This window comes from Vespa mandarinia, chromosome 1 (genome assembly GCF_050613455.1).
Source record: "Vespa mandarinia isolate Hongniang chromosome 1, ASM5061345v1, whole genome shotgun sequence".
In the NCBI taxonomy this organism is placed as follows: domain Eukaryota; kingdom Metazoa; phylum Arthropoda; class Insecta; order Hymenoptera; family Vespidae; genus Vespa; species Vespa mandarinia.
This window is the reverse complement of record NC_140810.1, coordinates 16,476,369-16,493,208: the sequence shown is the minus strand read 5'-3', so window position 1 is coordinate 16,493,208 and position 16,840 is coordinate 16,476,369. Positions and strand designations below refer to the sequence as shown.

At 31.2% G+C, this 16,840-nt stretch overlaps 2 protein-coding genes across 15 annotated transcripts; both read right to left on the bottom strand.

The window, feature by feature from the left end:
• Positions 1-9,281: 9,281 nt before the first annotated feature.
• zetaCOP (COPI coat complex subunit zeta) lies at positions 9,282-10,904 on the bottom strand. 3 transcript variants are annotated; one of them, XM_035871277.2, is made up of 6 exons: positions 10,802-10,855; positions 10,610-10,731; positions 10,062-10,307; positions 9,849-9,982; positions 9,692-9,782; positions 9,282-9,452 (listed from the first exon to the last, which is right to left on the bottom strand). In XM_035871277.2, exons 2-6 carry the CDS (start codon positions 10,694-10,696, stop codon positions 9,405-9,407), a joined length of 606 nt encoding a protein of 201 aa, XP_035727170.2. In that variant the 5' UTR covers positions 10,697-10,731; positions 10,802-10,855; the 3' UTR covers positions 9,282-9,404. The 3 variants fall into 3 exon arrangements, with proteins under 3 accessions (XP_035727170.2, XP_035727173.1, XP_035727174.1); XM_035871280.2 differs by lacking the exon at positions 10,610-10,731 and having other exon boundaries at positions 10,802-10,904; XM_035871281.2 differs by lacking the exon at positions 10,610-10,731 and having other exon boundaries at positions 10,813-10,836.
• Positions 10,905-11,134: 230 nt separating this feature from the next.
• Positions 11,135-15,163, bottom strand: Sqor (Sulfide quinone oxidoreductase). Of its 12 annotated transcripts, XM_085659609.1 has the most exons (10): positions 14,993-15,109; positions 14,766-14,877; positions 13,140-13,254; positions 12,958-13,069; positions 12,645-12,869; positions 12,351-12,551; positions 12,057-12,266; positions 11,796-11,982; positions 11,454-11,700; positions 11,136-11,369 (listed from the first exon to the last, which is right to left on the bottom strand). In XM_085659609.1, exons 3-10 carry the CDS (start codon positions 13,250-13,252, stop codon positions 11,303-11,305), a joined length of 1,362 nt encoding a protein of 453 aa, XP_085515735.1. In that variant the 5' UTR covers positions 13,253-13,254; positions 14,766-14,877; positions 14,993-15,109; the 3' UTR covers positions 11,136-11,302. The 12 variants fall into 12 exon arrangements, with proteins under 12 accessions (XP_035727136.1, XP_085515735.1, XP_035727128.1 ...); XM_035871235.2 differs by lacking the exon at positions 14,766-14,877 and having other exon boundaries at positions 15,095-15,163; XM_035871241.2 differs by lacking the exons at positions 14,766-14,877; positions 14,993-15,109 and adding an exon at positions 15,117-15,151.
• Between the last annotated feature and the right edge of the window lie 1,677 nt (positions 15,164-16,840).

The following is a 16,840-nucleotide window of genomic DNA, read 5'->3' as shown; positions in this document are numbered from 1 at the left end:
CCGAAGTGACAAATTTTAGAATTTTAAATATTCTTTATTCATTCACATAATGAACGTCTGAAAAGAAAGATAATCAATTTGACAAAAAAGTTACATTATAAAATATAATTATAATATCACATTATAATTAATTTTCAAATCGATTATGTACTTTCGTTTATTCTTTTGTAAAATATTTTAATAAATTAAAATAAAAATTATTCTATCTTGACATTATTAGCATTCTATTATTTTCACATAATTAATATAGTTTTATAAAATATTCTTATATTAGAAATTTAAAATATAAATATTATGTAATAAATAATAAAAGACATAATACAAGTAACTACTGTCATAAAGACGGAAGATGCAAAGATTCATAAGTTCTAAACAGACATATTCTTTGTTAAATCTAATAAAAGAAAAAGAAGAAGAAGAAGACGAAGAAGACGAAGAAGACAAAGAAAACGAAGAAGACGAAGAAGACGACGAAGAATAAAAAAGATTGTGAGAAAAATATGATTTTACGAGTTGCTTGAGAAGAAAAAAGAGAAAACTAACGTACTGAGGATTCGTTAAACATTTTTGAAAAGAGTCAATCCTTTTTAGGGACATACTTTTTTTTTGTTGTCTTCATTTTGCTACTCGGACCGTTTGCTTTTTTTGTATATTTTTTGTAAAAGGGTAGCTCTTCTTTTTTTGCTCCGGTTTTTGTACCAATTATACAAGGCAACGAAAGAGGAAATGTTTTCCGATCGAAAAAAAAAATTTACTGCCGTCGGTCTTGAATCATGAACGAGAAAAGGAAAAAAAAAAACAAGGGAAGAAAAGAAAAAGGATAAGAAAAGCATTGTAGGATTTTTACGATCTCCCTTCCAGAAAATATTCGTCCATGACAATCCTTTCTTGTCCTTAAAAAAGACACCGTGTTTTCTGTAAATAATATCAAAAACGATTATTCCTGTAGCGAGGAAGATCTCGTTTTTTTAATGTAAAGGTCTTTTGTTCTTATGCTTGACATGACTTTTTGCAATCCTTGCTGCTTTTCTTGCCAAACTTTTTTCTAGCTATGGTTGACATGACTTTTGTTCTTATGGTTGACATGACTTTTTGCAATCCCTGCTGCTTTTCTTGTCAAACTTTTTTCTTGCTCGTCGTTAAAAAGCACAGAAGAATTGTTCAAAAAAAAAATATAAATAATCTAATTTTACGAGAATACCACAGATATAATATGATAATCCTATAGAATACATAAGTTCTCCCCCATGCCCTAAAAAGAAAAACGAACTATCTGATATCACGAAAATATTGTACATTATCTCAATAAATACAACGAAAGATTCGACGGTATGGAACCTGCATTTATTCGACGAATCAATTTCACGCATAGATCCCCCATACTTAATCGGCTGTATGATCTCTTGTAGGACAATATTTCTCTCATAAACCGGAGGCATTGCGAATTTTCGGCCCGAGCAAAATTGGTAACAAAGCGAGAGCTCATAAATAAAGTGTAGTAAATGAAATGTGTAACACTCGTAGCAGGAACCGTAACTGATTCTACAATATCTTGGAGATTTTCTTTCTTCCTTTCTATAAATCGAAAGTTGTTCTTACTTCGATGGCCGATAATCGGTGTTACGCGTATCGACTGTGGGAATTAATTTATATCGACATATCGAACAGTGTGGGAAAACTGGTCTACAGTCAGTCGACTAATTTCGCATGAGAAGCAAATGTGGGTTATAATGTTCTATTATCCTCTCGACATACAAATAAAATGGAATTTAACGCGCCCGAAAAATACTGCAGCGTATATCCTTTCCCTAAAATGGGTTCATTTTAAACAAAACAGAATCGACACACGAGTGAAATAATTGAATAATTTAATGTACTGTACGGCATCCACCGGAGACCATTCCTGACGTCTCGGAGATGTCAAAGTCTACAATGGCACATGAAATGAATGACGCTTCTGTTTTGTTTAAAATAAATCCACTTTAAGAAAAGGATATACTGTAGTATTTTTCGGGCGCGTTAAATTCTGTTTTATTTATATGTCAAGGGGTTAAGTACGATAACAAATTACTTGTAATAAATTTTACTTTCGATTTCAAATCACCAGTAATTTATATCACATACTCATATATACTTACCCACACACGCACACACATACACACACACCGAGATAGAGAGAGAGAGAGAGAGAGAGAGAGAGAGAGAGAGAGAGAGAGAGAGAGAGACAGACATGTACTATATATTGTACACATATATATACACACACACGTGTACAATATATTGTACATATGAGCGCGCGCGCGTACAATATATTGTACACATACACATACACACACCCGCGTACAATATAATGTACACACACATAAACACACAAGCGCATACAATATATTATAGACACACACACATATGGAGAGAGAGAGAAAAAGAGAGAAAGGAAGAAACGACGGTCATAGAAAAGAAGCAAGAGATTCCATCAGGATGTAAGTCTGCAGTAAAACGAAAGAAAGTAGATTTCACATGCTCTTCGTCAGAAGCTAATAAAGGTTAAAGAAGAGGCGGTGCACTGTCGAGCCATAGGCAAGTTAATTCCATCAAGGGAGACCTGATTCATTATCCAATATCTAGCCTCGTAAATCGTGCCACCGCTAAATAAATTATTCCCTAGAAAATCGTCGTCTTGCGTTGACCTTACTCGATGGTTCTCACGATTTTCTTTATCACGTTACGTAAACGATCGTACACGTGACATTTCTTTCGATTCTACCGTAAATCAACGATAGAATTTTTTACGTTCCAACAAAATGCTATATAATCCAATTAATTAAACTATTTTCTGTATCTATAAGTTTTCATTGTTATAAAAAAAAGCGGAAACATTGCCAAACGGATGCTTGTCCTCAATCGCGACTACTTGATCGTCAATTAATCGACCATTATTAAATTATACTAAACACATTTGAACTGATAAATTTCTCTTCTTAACGAGTAAAATATAATTTGTATCCATTAAAATTACTTGGAAATAAAGTAATATCAATTTGTAAGTTGAATTTGAATTTCCCAGCGTTTTCAATGATTTTCTGTTACTGTAAATAAACGTTGCACAATACTGTCTATCTGTAAGTTCCCATCGCAGAAAGTTACTTTATAACGAAAGTTCAAGCCCTCACTGACCTAGAGAAACAGTTTTAAAATCGAAAGTCTAACCTTGAAATTTTCGAGTTAATATTTTTGGCAATCCACTTCGGTTCATCCATAAAAATTGTGTGTACTTTGCGGTCACCGGTTATATACATGAAATCTATTCTTACATCCATAAATCCACCCGTCGATCTCTTCGATGTTTTAATCAAACTAAAGTCACCGAAGTTTTATCCAGTGCTAGTACTACTATTTCATTATCAACGATACCTATCTCCCATCTATGTATATATCATCGAAACGGACATTTTTTTATGACTCCGCCTATGAATTCGTCGAAAGATTGAAATACGTGAATGTCATTCTTTACCGTAAGTTCTTCAATGTCGAAAATTAATCATATCTTGGATCCTTGGCAGTTGAAAGAAAGAAAAAAAAAATAATCTGAAATATACCATTCTAAATGAATGTTTTAAAAAGAAATGTATACTTTGTTCTTATTTTTTTTCATATAAAATAATAACTTGACAAATATTTTATTAAATTATTATTAAATTATTAAATTATTACGAACTATGAAAACAAACGAAAATTTAATTAAAAATGCATTAAAAACTTATATAAGAAGTAAATTTGTAAGAATAAAATGTATAAGAAGAATATCGGTCAAGGCTAACAGTAGTCCATTCGCACAAAGCCAATCAATGTTGTAATATAAAGAGAGAAAGAAAGTGAAGGAAGCAAAATGGATAGATACTAAACTAAAGTGTGGCGCGTGCCACACTGCGGGAAGCCTACTAAATATTCGACAATATTGACCAAGTCCCCTACATAAAGTAAACTAATAGAAAAGATTTATGTTTCTAACGAAACACTGTTAACGACACAGTTTCTTTGTTAACAACAGTTTTTTTCTAAGTGTAAAAACATTTTTCAAGGACGAATCTCATAAGATTAGACTTTTGATTCTGTAACTGTTACTGTTAAGAATTTATTACCAACAGATCGGTTTATAATAATATCCATTGTCATTGAACAAATTATTACATAGAAATTGGTTTGAGCTGATTTTGTCATGGTTAAACAATTAAAAATACATTTTTTCTAAAATGTAAGTAAGCTTCAGAGAAGAAAATTGTAATAAGAAATGTTTGTCAAAAGTAGATTGCCCGTGAAATATTCTCATTCGGGTCGAGGACGTTGCATCCTCCCTACGTGTCGAATCGCTGAAATTTTTGCTAAGAATTATGCTCGACAACGTGTTCAATGTCCTTGACATAATATTTGCACATAGAATTTAAAGAGAAGAAATTCTGTCTTTTAAAACACGAAGAAGAGAATCGAGTTTGTTAGAAAAGACGACTTCGAAAGAGAACAAAAAGTATCAGTAGGACATCAGTTTCGAAGTTTGCCAGAGTCATCGTATCCTGGGGTATTTATTATGTCGATAATAAACATTAGGACAATGTCTTGACAACAATGAATCTTTACAATTTCTTTTCGAAAAAACCCGATCGAATTGATTTTAATAATTTCTTATGTGAATATCAATATAATTTGTTTAACCCATTCTACTCCTTTAACGGCAATCATTATAATTCTCGAGACACATACTCTCAAAGATAGAATATTCAATGTAAATATCGTAACATAGCTGTATATACGTTTCATGATCGTGCAAGGTGAACCGCGTAATTCCATCAAATTTGTATAATCTTGAATAATCAACTGGAGAGTTAACTACAGAAAATATACATTTCCTTATCTTTCTTGAAATTATCTATTAAATGTAAAAAAAATAATCATCATTTAAAATCTTTTTTTTTTTAACAACAGAAATAATTATGTTCATTTAATCCATTACATCGAGCGAATAGACATCAGAGAAAAATAGTGTAAGGATCTCGCAAGCGAAGATAAAGTTAAGAAAGGATAAAAGGAAGGAAGGATGGAGCATCGTCGTGGTCGCAGGTGGCGACGCTCAAAGCCAATTATGCGAACGTAGCACGGGATCGGCGTCGTTCTCGCAAATCCCCATCCTCGTGTACGCGTCGACGGACGGTGAGACGAGGCGAAAGAGGGTAGTTTGGGGTTGGATACGTGATACGATACGAAGAGAGAAGTGCAGACTTGACTGCGCTATAACGAATTAACGGCTACGATTTATTTGCAAGTAATTACTTCCGCCCTTTAATTAACTCGCATTTATTTCGTGTAATGGCGTGTGGCAGCACACAGACAGCTACCTCGTTGCTCCGTTCTTCCACCATTTTCGAAGAAAAGAGTAGTATCACCATGAGAATATTCTCGATTATAATGTCGAATCTGATTCGAAGAGGAATTTGATCTGAGGGGAAATAAAGATCGGCACTTAGCAAAGGACGATCCTAACTGGTACGAAAAATTTCTCCTATCCCTACTGGTAACCATTTAGGAAACGATAAAGTATAGTCCGAGTTCCCAGGACCACCCCTTATCTTTCCTATTATCGATAGCTGGCGAAGGACCAATATGGCCTCTGCGCGGTCGCCATGGTTACGTCCGATATACTCGCTCAACGACGGGGAGTCCCATCATCCGCGTTATTATCGTGCTTCGCCATAAATAAGGAGAGAGCACTATCTCATCTCAGCTTCGCTGGGAGTATATACCGTGTTATATCTTCTATTCATAAAGGATCCATTTTCAAAAATGACTTGCTCTATTAGACGTTCCTAATCTTATTGATATCTTTTCTTTTTTTTTTAAATCAAACAAATTTGATTAAAGAGAATATTGATTCTTTTATCATGTTATGTTTTAGCAATTCTAAACGTATATCATTATATTGGCATAGAGATTAATTAAAAAACACAATTGTCATTGAAAAATGACGACTTTCAAATTAATCCTTTTATCGAAATAAAAGTGATATTTGATTGTAAGACAAATCTGTTGAGTCATTTAAAGCAGAAGGGGAAGAGAATTTCTCGCAAAATGCGAAGGTAGAAGAGGGTCGAAGAAGAGAGCGATGATATCGCTGACGAGAGCCGCCGTATTGGCTGCCACCCAATGCAATTGGGTTGGTTCGCTTGCTCTTGAACGGGCGATAAGACTATGCTGCCGCCATTTTGACTATTACAGTTCTGCTACGAAGACCTAAACTCTCTCCATCCCTTCGTGTGGCTTTTATCGAAAGATAAAGGTTGCACGATTCCGTCCCTACTTAAATTTGCCATCTCTTTTCTAACCCACGTATCTCTAGAAATTATCGAATAAATCAATTCACATGAACATTGTAAATGGAAAAATAGCTTTACGTAATTTTTCGTCCTAGAAAAATGAAATATGTTTTAGGAAATCTGATCTGATCGTATGAGTTGATCTTATGGATAAATTTTATAAAGCAAATCCATGCTTTGTATAAGAATGTAACTTTGTTTCGAAAATTAATTAAATAGCGATATTTGTACTACTATCGAAAGAATCAGAAAATAGGAAAAATGATGATTCATATTCATCGACGGGCAAACATGTGTTCCACATGACAATATATTATGGATTAAAATGGTATATAAACTATCTCTTAGATCTGAATTAGTAACACAAGGTAGCAAGAAGTATCCAGGGATACTTCTACCTAATATACGGATATTCCAAATACAAACCAATACAGTGAAAACATCAACATAAAGACGTTCTTTCTATAATTTACGAAGTGCTGTTTACCGACGAAGATTGCGAGTGGTGCTTAAAGATGACCCAACTTTCTTAGGTATAAACTATGTGAAAGACCATATTCTTTTATGCTGTTCCCTGTAATTTTTCATTTTTATGTTGCATTATTATCAATCATATTTACATGGATACAATTTACGAAGGAGAAAAATTTTGTCGAATTATGAGGAAAAATCAAAAAACAACTAGAAACGGAAATTTTTATTCATTAATACCACTACAAGAAAAAAAAAAAAAAAAAGAAAAAAGAGACAAAAAAAGACAAAAAAGAAGACAAAAAAAAAATAAGAAACGAATTACAATCGTAATTCAATAAACAAATTTAACCCATTATAGGAAAAAAAGAATAAAAAAATCAAATGGTTAACTCAAATTCTATCGGAATCTTTGATTTATGCCCAGAAAATCGTAAAAATACGTGCTTCCTCTGAAGTTAAAATAGGAAACTGACCGACCATCTTCTGTAAATACGTTTCGTTGCGGTTTTGTGAGTGCGAATGAGAGAGAAGTTTCATTGTAACATAAGCTTTAGTGGACATTACTTATATTTTTGACAAGGACGGTCCCTTAAAATGGACTTTCTAATAGGCTACTGAGCGATCAGTTATTCGCTTTCTTATTTTTCTTCGAGAGGTGAAATAATTTTGTTACATTCGAGCTATTATAACTAAACTTTCTATGAGCTTCTAAAAGTTCCCTAATGGTTTAAAAGATTTGAAAAATTAGATTTGAAAGCAGTTCAATTTTGCTTTGAATAGTTTTGTAAAGCATAAATGAATGGTCTCATACGTACGGTACAGCGATTAATACCAAACGCCCATCATCGAAGCACCATCATGTGCTGACATATGGGCTAAAAGGCTTTCCTAGCGTCCATCCAGTCGTCTTTTCTGCGGGGGTGGTAAATAGGGTGTCATCGTGTTAAATGGCCCTGATGCTCCAGTATCTATTCATGTGGTGTGCTTCTCCTGAATCTAACCGAGGCCAATTCTTGCGGCTAATTTCCACCGTTTATACGTTTAATTGCTTTCGCCAGCCACCTGGACCACTGGTAGCCGCAAGATGTTAGAAGCGATTCCATTTTACAGGCTCTCTAGCGTGTATACGGGGTTTATTGATTTACGAGAACGATTCCATGCGAGGGAGAGATTCTGTGTGTGAAGGGTATCCATTACATTCCAAGAGTGTGCAAGAGTGCGAGCGTTTCTAAACATTATTATTCTCTTCTTCCTCTCGTTCTTCTCGCCAAGATAAAATCCTATCTATCATTCGTCTTTCTCTAAATATATTTATATCCGATGAAGTTCCAGAAACGAATTTCAAATTAACGAGTTATCTCGTAAGAGAGACGAGAAGGGATGGAAATCGAATACGCTTCGTGTCAGAATGTCGTCGCTATCAACGTCCTGTTTGTCTTTCAGGTGACATGGCCATAAATCGCGGTATCGACGGGCCATTGGAAAAAAAACACAAAAAAAGTGAGCAATGGGTAGAGACGAGGTGTGCTCGCGCTCGACTCTCTTGCAATCTCCAGGAAAATGAACGCCATAAATAAGCTCGGCCGGCCAATAATTCCGTCGCGATCGTACAACAAGAGTTTTTCATCGTCGATGGCAAAAGGGTGCCGGTGCTGATACTGGTATTTGTGTTTGTGTTTCTCTGGTAGCGGGTGGTAGGTAGTAGGGGAAACGGGAGGGGTGAAAACGAGAGATTGCCGAGAGTTTGCTCGGTAAAGGGGGAGGAAGACGAAGAGGAAAAAGGAGAGGGAAAAAGGAGAGGGAAAAAGGGGAGGGTGAACGGAATGTTAGAGAAGCTAGCGTGTTCCGTAATCAAATCTAAAATTCCCAGCGTGGAAGAACCCGATGAAAGAGTAACCAACGGGTACGATCGAATCGACACCAGCCGTGTCACATGACTCCAAATAACCGGCCAATGTCCTTCGGCTTCTCTACGAAGAACCTTCTATATATGTTTTCATACCCCTCCTGCCATCCTTGCATCAATCTTTAGATTTCCCCGGAGATTACGGAAAAATTCGTGCGCTTCTCTTTTGCAAGAGTCTACGCTTTTACAGTTGTATCTCAATTATGCGAACATCCGTGGTGGAGCATGGGATTATTCAAAGTATGATATTCTTTATCTATTTATAAAGGATTTTCAAATGCCTCATTCATGACATTTATCTTTGTCAAAGGAAATTCTAAATTTATCTAGTGCATATAAAAATCATTTTTTCATGAAGATTGAAATTTTTAATTGTTTGAAAATATAATTGTATCAAGAATTAAATGAGAGATAGAGAAATTTAATTGAAATTTAATATTTACTTTCATTCAATATTTATGTATATGTAAATAAAATAGTACTCTCTTATTTAGTCAGTTTTAGAATATCGATTTAGTTTAAAAAACTTAAAGACCGGATAATGGAACCAAGTTGGTAATTTATTTATGGTTGTTCTTATAATGTGCAATAGCATTTTGTGATAATATTTATACAATTTTTATGACTGTAAAAATAATATTCCAATAAAGTATACAAAGAATTTATTTTAATAACGACCACTTTAGCTGCTCCTTTGCCGATTGCAATACCTAGAACAAAAGAAAAAACTTAAAAAATAATGAAATGTACCAGGAAGAAAGAAATGCTATAACCCAATTATTCCCAAGAATTACTGAAGACTTACAATCAGGGACTGTTCGAAGAAGGAAGAACGATGCGTGAACACAAAATAAAGAAATCGGAAATATTTCTATCCTCTAGGTTAACGAAGATATATCTAACATTTGTTAATTCGTTTAAATGAATGAAACACACAATTGAGTATTACCTGTGCAACTGTTTGCTCTCCAAGTGGTATATCGTCGGTCCTTAGTGCTACCCTTTGGACAACACTAGTAGCATCAGCATCTAAAATAATCCTTTAAAAAATCTATATTTTAGACGCATTATCAAGTTACAAAAAATATCAATTTTTATATACGTACCCTCCATCACAAATTTCATCCATTGCTAGCATTACTATATCTAAGCTGTCTAAAACTGCTCTTTTCTCAACATTCTTTCTAAGAATCTGACTTACAGAATCATATAAACAATTGAGAACGCTCATCAGAATCAACTAGAACATGTTTTTTGATATTAATGAAAATTATTTTACTTAAAAAGATAAAATTATTTCTATGAAAAATGTTATTTACCTCATTTTCATGAGAACTTCCCATTACATAGAAAAATAAATCTACATTGCTTCTATAAACACATGTTAAACCATCCAGCATAATAATTTCGGCATTAGCTCTGTGAGTTTTATTGAAAAGATTCTTTTCAAATGCTTTCTGTTCTTTTGGTGTTGGGAATATATTTTTATCATAATATTTAGCAAGAATTCTGTTGCCATCATTATCGAGAATAGCCATACCTTTAACGGTATATAGCGTTGGTTCCTGAAATGATAATTTTTAGATATAGGAATACTATTAATGAAACATAGTTTATATAGTAAGATTCATTTTAACTACAAACAATTTAGTTAGTAGTTTAATACATATCCACTATTATAATATTAAATTATGTTTGAAAAATAATTGTATATTATTATCATAAACCCAACTATCAAACATTAAGACATCCTTATGAAAAAAGTTATCAAAACATTATTTACAAAATTATTGATAACAATGACCAGAGAATATTAAAGAAATAGACAAATCAATCAATTAGTTATAAACGCAAGTAATTATCATACACATTTGTAAAGATCATTTTCTACAACGCTGTACGGCATTGCATGGAGGTTATGTTGAGTAGACTTCGACGACCCACCCCGATTCATGATTTCGACCGAACAAGACGACACTTTTAGCGAAACTAAATAGCAATGAAATGAATGTTTACATAAGGTATGCAAAAAATATCAATGTTATTTAACACAACCTACCAGTAACTGACCGTTCATATTTACGTTTAATTTGACGTGTCAAACGTGCCAACATAAACTATATCAGGATCATACTACGTGATTCAATACTATTATTATGGCGCATAAATTTAAAAAGTCATTCAGTGAAACTATTTTCTTATATGCGATAGTATAAATGCATATTGCTTTATAAGATAAAAATAAAATATATATATATATGTATATATGTATGTATGTATAATATCTATATGCATACAATATTAAGAATAAAATATTTTATTAATTGTTTCATATAATATCACATATACTCTGTACAATATATTACAATCTTAGGATTGAAATATAAACATCTGAAAGTTTTTATTTTTCTTCGATAATGTAAAAATATAAGAATAATGTAATCTATATATACACGTAATAAAATATTGATTTTTTTAAAATTATGGTGTCACATATTAAAATTCTGTTTTATCAAATTCGGTTACATCTACTAATATGTACTGTTGTTACTTTATAATTTTATGTTGTTTTAGGTTTCATAAAACTTGTAAATTTTCGGAAAAATTCAGGACCATTCCATAGACCTCTAAAATGATATAAAATAATTAAAGAAAATAACATTTTCTTCAATTCATATAAGAGAGAGCTACATAAACTATAAAATACATACTTCAACATAAGATTCCAATACATAAATGGGAAGAAATATTTTTTTAGTAAAAACATGAGATATAGCTCTTTGGATTGATCTATGGGAAATGTTTCCATAGGTTGTAATTTATAATCAAATTCAGCCATTATACATTTACCTTGTCCAGTTACTAGTGGACAAGAAGAATATCCTGTATACATCATTGTCATTGGTTTACCAGCTAAGTCATCAATGATATTCTTATAAAGAACTTTTGCCTGAGCAGCTATAAATAGAAAATTATATAAATTTACAACGTCAAGTTTTTTTCTTGTCAGTCATATAATATACAAATTATTTACATAATTATTTATTCATTACCTACTGCTGCCATAGTTTTAGAATTTGGTGTATTCAAACAATCACCTATTCCAAATATATTACAATATTTAACATGTTTTAATGTACCAGAATCTACACATAAAAATCCATTTTTATCTGTCAATTGAGGATGACATTTTAAAACATCTGGAGGTCCCATAGGAGGACATACATGTAGCAATGAGTACTGTGAATATAAATATATAATGTAAGTATTTAAATTATACAATATATTGTATAGAATAGTATTGAAGTACTCACTGTCATCGTACAAGTTTCACCTGAATTATCTAACTTCTCGAATGTTGCTTCTCGCTTACTTACATCTATTTTTACAAGATTTGTACTTGTATTAACAATAATGTTTCTTTCATTGCATATTTTCCAAAGAACATCCGCATATTTTTTAACACCAAAAATGACAGGTAATGATGTATTATAAATTACTTCTATGTTATTACGTACATTCGTCTGATATAAACAAAACAAATAGTTTTAATATAATTCACTTATGTACATTTTACATTTTGTAAATTAAAAATTGTATGAACGTACTTTTCTAAAGTAGTCTTCAGCGAGATAAGCAATTTTCTGTGGTGCACCTGGACATTTGACAGGAGTATTTGGAAAAGTAAATATAGCTGTACCATCCTTAGTTTTTTTAATTTTATCAAATACATGAGGTACAGTGTTAAATCCATAAATAGAACAAACTTGTGATTCTGCATTTTCAAGACCATCTACTAAACCTGGTAACTATCAAAATTATTATAGAAATCAGATACATATTCATATAATGGAAAATGAAAAGATATACAATTATAATAAAGAAAATTATTATTTACTTACTTGATCCCAATTAGTTTGTAAACCTAATGCAATAATTAAAATATCATATTGCACTGTATCGCCATTATTTGTAGTAATTTGATTATTTTCTGGATCGAAACCAATTACACTATCTTTTATCCACTTTGCATTTCGTGGAAGTACATTCTTCATTGGCTTTTTTGAATAATTGTATGAACCCATACCAACACCGATTAAAGTAAAAAGTGGTTGATAATAATGAACCTATATAATAGTTACACAAAAATTATAATTAAGTTGCATAAAATAATCATACTTATTAAACAGAGTATATCATAATCATTACTCTTACTTCTTCTGGTTCGACTATTATAATTTGATCGGATGATCCTTTAAACTTTCTTGCAAATTTTGCAGCCATAGTACAACCACCAGTACCACCACCGACTATCAGTATTTTGCAACTATAAATAGATAATAATTATAAATGAAAATAATCACAATTAAAAGACTAATCATAAACTGTCTACTTACGAATGATGAACTTGTCTATGTATGTTTTTAATAAATAAGCTTTTAAAAGATAATAAGGAATTGTGATTCATTGTGAGAGATGTATATAAATTCATGCTTTTTATATAACTCATCTCTGAAATAAATAAAACAAGAAAGAATATATTATTTATAATAATATATCGGAATTGAAAAGATTTATTTTCTACATAAAATTTAATGAACTAAAAGAAAAAGAATACATTGCACAATATATATATGTAAACATTCAAAAATATATTATTACATTACTTCTGGAATGTTTCAAAATATTTTTTAACATTGATATAGTTAATCATAGTTAATTATATTTTAGAAATTATATATAATACCATAAAAATGTTGTCTATATAATCCAGGGATATGCATGTAGTGAATACACCAACGAATTTTAATCGATTTATTTACTATAGTTTCGATAAATCTTATATGAATAGAACCAATTGTATAACGTAATAATATTGTTTTACCAATAGAAAGATATTGTACGACATGACGTGATAACCAATTAATAGAGATTATGGAAATCTGGTTCTATTTATTACCTAAATCTTTTATTTGACATAAAAACTTAAATATTTATCCTATCAAATTAATGGAAAATATTTCTATTCTTTCTTAATTACCATAAGATTCTGCATGTTTTTTTACCCGACGATTTATTTGTTAAATAATGTCATCGTAATATACATACAACATTTACAGCTTTTAATAGTCACGAGTCAATAAAATAAAATATAAAGATGTATATATCTACCTTTTATATCTTATCGTAATTTTTTTGAAGTGTTAAAAACTTCCGTTTTATTTCGTTAAACTAATTGCAAAGAACTACTACGTAGTTGGCACCATTTTGCCAATTAGCGAGGTAGCGCGAAATTTAAGTGGCGACAAAACAAAAGGGACTTTATACTGTTTTGTGTCAGTATTGAAAATATTTATCTTTTTTTTTCTTGATTCTCTATTCTCTATTTTCTCTAATTTTCTGAATTAATATAATGAACAAAAAGAAATGTTTCAAAACTTGCTATTCAAAAATCTTCCATGAAATTGATAATCTTTATATTTTTGAGAAACTTTTATTGAAAAATTTCATGTCACTTCAATATAGCTTACTTTTTAAAAATATTATAAATTATTTTTTTTTACGAATTTAGAACAATTGGAGAAGGAGAAATAATGAAGACTATTAATATATTATATTTTTAGTTATTTTGTTGCTGCTCTCTTTATTAAGGATAACTTTCTAACGCCGTCCCGAATTAGTAGGCAAGCTTAGCTCGTTTCCAAGTATTCCCAAACGTAATATTTTTCATTTTTTTTAAAAGAAATTCTAACAATAGATATAGAAAACTTATTCATTCAGGAGCACTTGAAACAGAAAAGATATACATATATATACATATATATACATATATATATATATATATATATATACATATATATTTATATATATAATATATATATATAAAACTTAATTTGACTTTTTACTGGAGAAAAATGATATAAGTGAATGTTCAATGTTTTAAATTAATTAGCATTCCTCTATCTTCATTTTTTCATAAAAATAGAATATATTCTGTAAGAATACAGTTAAAAATTATTTACTTCAGTTTGGATATTTTATAGTTATGATCTCACATCGAAGAGTAAAGATTTTTGTCGTTTGACAAAAATTCAAACGATTTTCTCTTCAATAAATGATGATCCATCACTGTTTCTAAAGGAGAGAAAAAAACAAATTTTTCCAAATAATAATAACAAATAGTGAACTTTGAATGTAGTTTTCTTTTCTCCAATTAACGAAACCAATTGGTAAAAAAATAAAAATTCACCTATTATAGAAATTAAAACTTTTCAATATGAACAACGTGATTTCCGAACAGAGCAAAGATATTCGATTTTTATGATAATCGGAAGGAGGAATACTCGCATACACGATTTCAAAATGAACCATACAAACTGTACGCTCGTATCTTCGCAACTGAGAATTTCTCCGAACCTGAGCGTCTTTTCAATGACGTCGAGTTTCATCGAGCTTGATAGTGAGCGTCGAGCTGAGTAGGGGAAAAAGTGGAAGGGGAAGATGCGCGAGCAAACACGCGCGAAATACAAATGCACGACTTGCGAACGATAATTAATAAGAGATATATATACACACACACACACATATATATATACGTATATATGTATGTACGTATGTATGTATGTATATTCTCCTTGAATCGTCGCTCCTTCTTCTTCTAACTCCTTATATACTAAAGTTTATATACATCATGGACGTGGGTTATTATTCTCTTGGCTTCTTTCTCGTTCGTCCATCTTTTTAAAAATTTCATTTCATCGTTATATACTTCTCGAACATGGAAAAATTAGTGGTTTTTTTAAGGGAGAAAAAAAAACAACTTCTAAAACTTTCCTGTTTTGTCGAGAAGCAATGGGATTTTCAATATTTTTTTTTTTATTTTTATTGTTATTATTTAAATTATTATTATTATTTATTTATTATTAATATTAATAATATTATTATTATTTCGGGAAAACACTGCCGATAATACCATCGATCGAATCTCGTCATTTTTCATATCGCCATCATTTTTCGACACCGACTCGCGACGATACGATTTTCCTTATTATGTTTCGCTGCCTCAGCGACATATGTACGCTTTACATTAAACATTATCTATTAATTAAAAACGATTAGCAATAAACGTCACTTCTATTGTAGAACAACAAAAAGCTAGAACTTCAAGAAAGTAATACGCATTTTCATGAAGTAAACGTTGAAGTTGATTCGAAAATTATTATGTATTTTCGAAAAAAAAAATAAAAAATCCTTTTATAATGCACATTTGCTCTTTTTTTTATGTTTATTTTTTGTAAATTTTTCGTATATACTTTTTTTCATTCAACTTGATTCCGACATTTTTTTTCCTTTTTTTTTTCTTTTCCTCTTTAGTTGTGCTTATATCGTATAGAAATCCACGCTCTGTCTGAAATGTAAAAGTTTTCTTCATTTTTCATATTAATATTAATTAAAAATGAAAAATATTCTTGCGTTTGGAAAAAATGGCCGACGCGTATTTTATCACGTCGAGAACGAGAAAGCGTTTACTGCTAATATATATTTATATAATATATGTTTATAATTGTTCGCTAAAGGAACGCTTTAAAGGCATATTACTTTATCGATATAATGTTCGAACATATAATACATTCGATCGTAACGAACAACGAACATGGTTTTTCCTCTTCTCCATGATCGTTCGTACTTTATCATTCGGTGCCGCTTTGATATGCACAGCGAGAGAAAAGATGTGCAAAGGATGAGAGAGTGAGATTGATTGGTTTTATATATATATATACTATATAAAAGAAGGAAAAAAAAAACAAAAACAAGATAAATCAAGAAATTAAATCATGTTTAAACACATTGGGATCGTTGGTCAAATAACATGAATTCTTTGTTTAACAGAAAAAAAAGAAAGATTAGGAATATCATTCATCTTATATATTTTCAAAAGTGTGACCCCGAATAGTCGAGACGTATGTATATGTATATACGAAAATTAATGTCTATTACACGATCGTTTCTCTCTCAGCAAGCGTTATTACACATTTTCAGTGTTCTCTGTGTATACGGTGTAATGCGTTCGTGTTAACATCGTGTATCAGTGTTATAC

What these genes read in the sequence shown, in the direction of transcription:
- Sqor (XM_035871233.2), bottom strand. Translation starts at nt 13,526, where the DNA reads ATGCATATCCCTGGATTATATAGACAACATTTTTATG. An exon ending in CTGAAGACTACTTTAGAAAA is followed by an intron (nt 12,267 to 12,350) that starts GTACGTTCATAC and finishes TGTTTATATCAG; the next exon opens with ACGAATGTACGTAATAACAT. An exon ending in TATTGGAATCTTATGTTGAA is followed by an intron (nt 11,370 to 11,453) that starts GTATGTATTTTA and finishes ATATCATTTTAG; the next exon opens with AGGTCTATGGAATGGTCCTG.
- zetaCOP (XM_035871277.2), bottom strand. Translation starts at nt 10,696, where the DNA reads ATGAATCGGGGTGGGTCGTCGAAGTCTACTCAACATAACCTCCATGCA. An exon ending in GAAGTTCTCATGAAAATGAG is followed by an intron (nt 9,983 to 10,061) that starts GTAAATAACATT and finishes AACATGTTCTAG; the next exon opens with TTGATTCTGATGAGCGTTCT. An exon ending in GATGAAATTTGTGATGGAGG is followed by an intron (nt 9,783 to 9,848) that starts GTACGTATATAA and finishes GATTTTTTAAAG; the next exon opens with GATTATTTTAGATGCTGATG.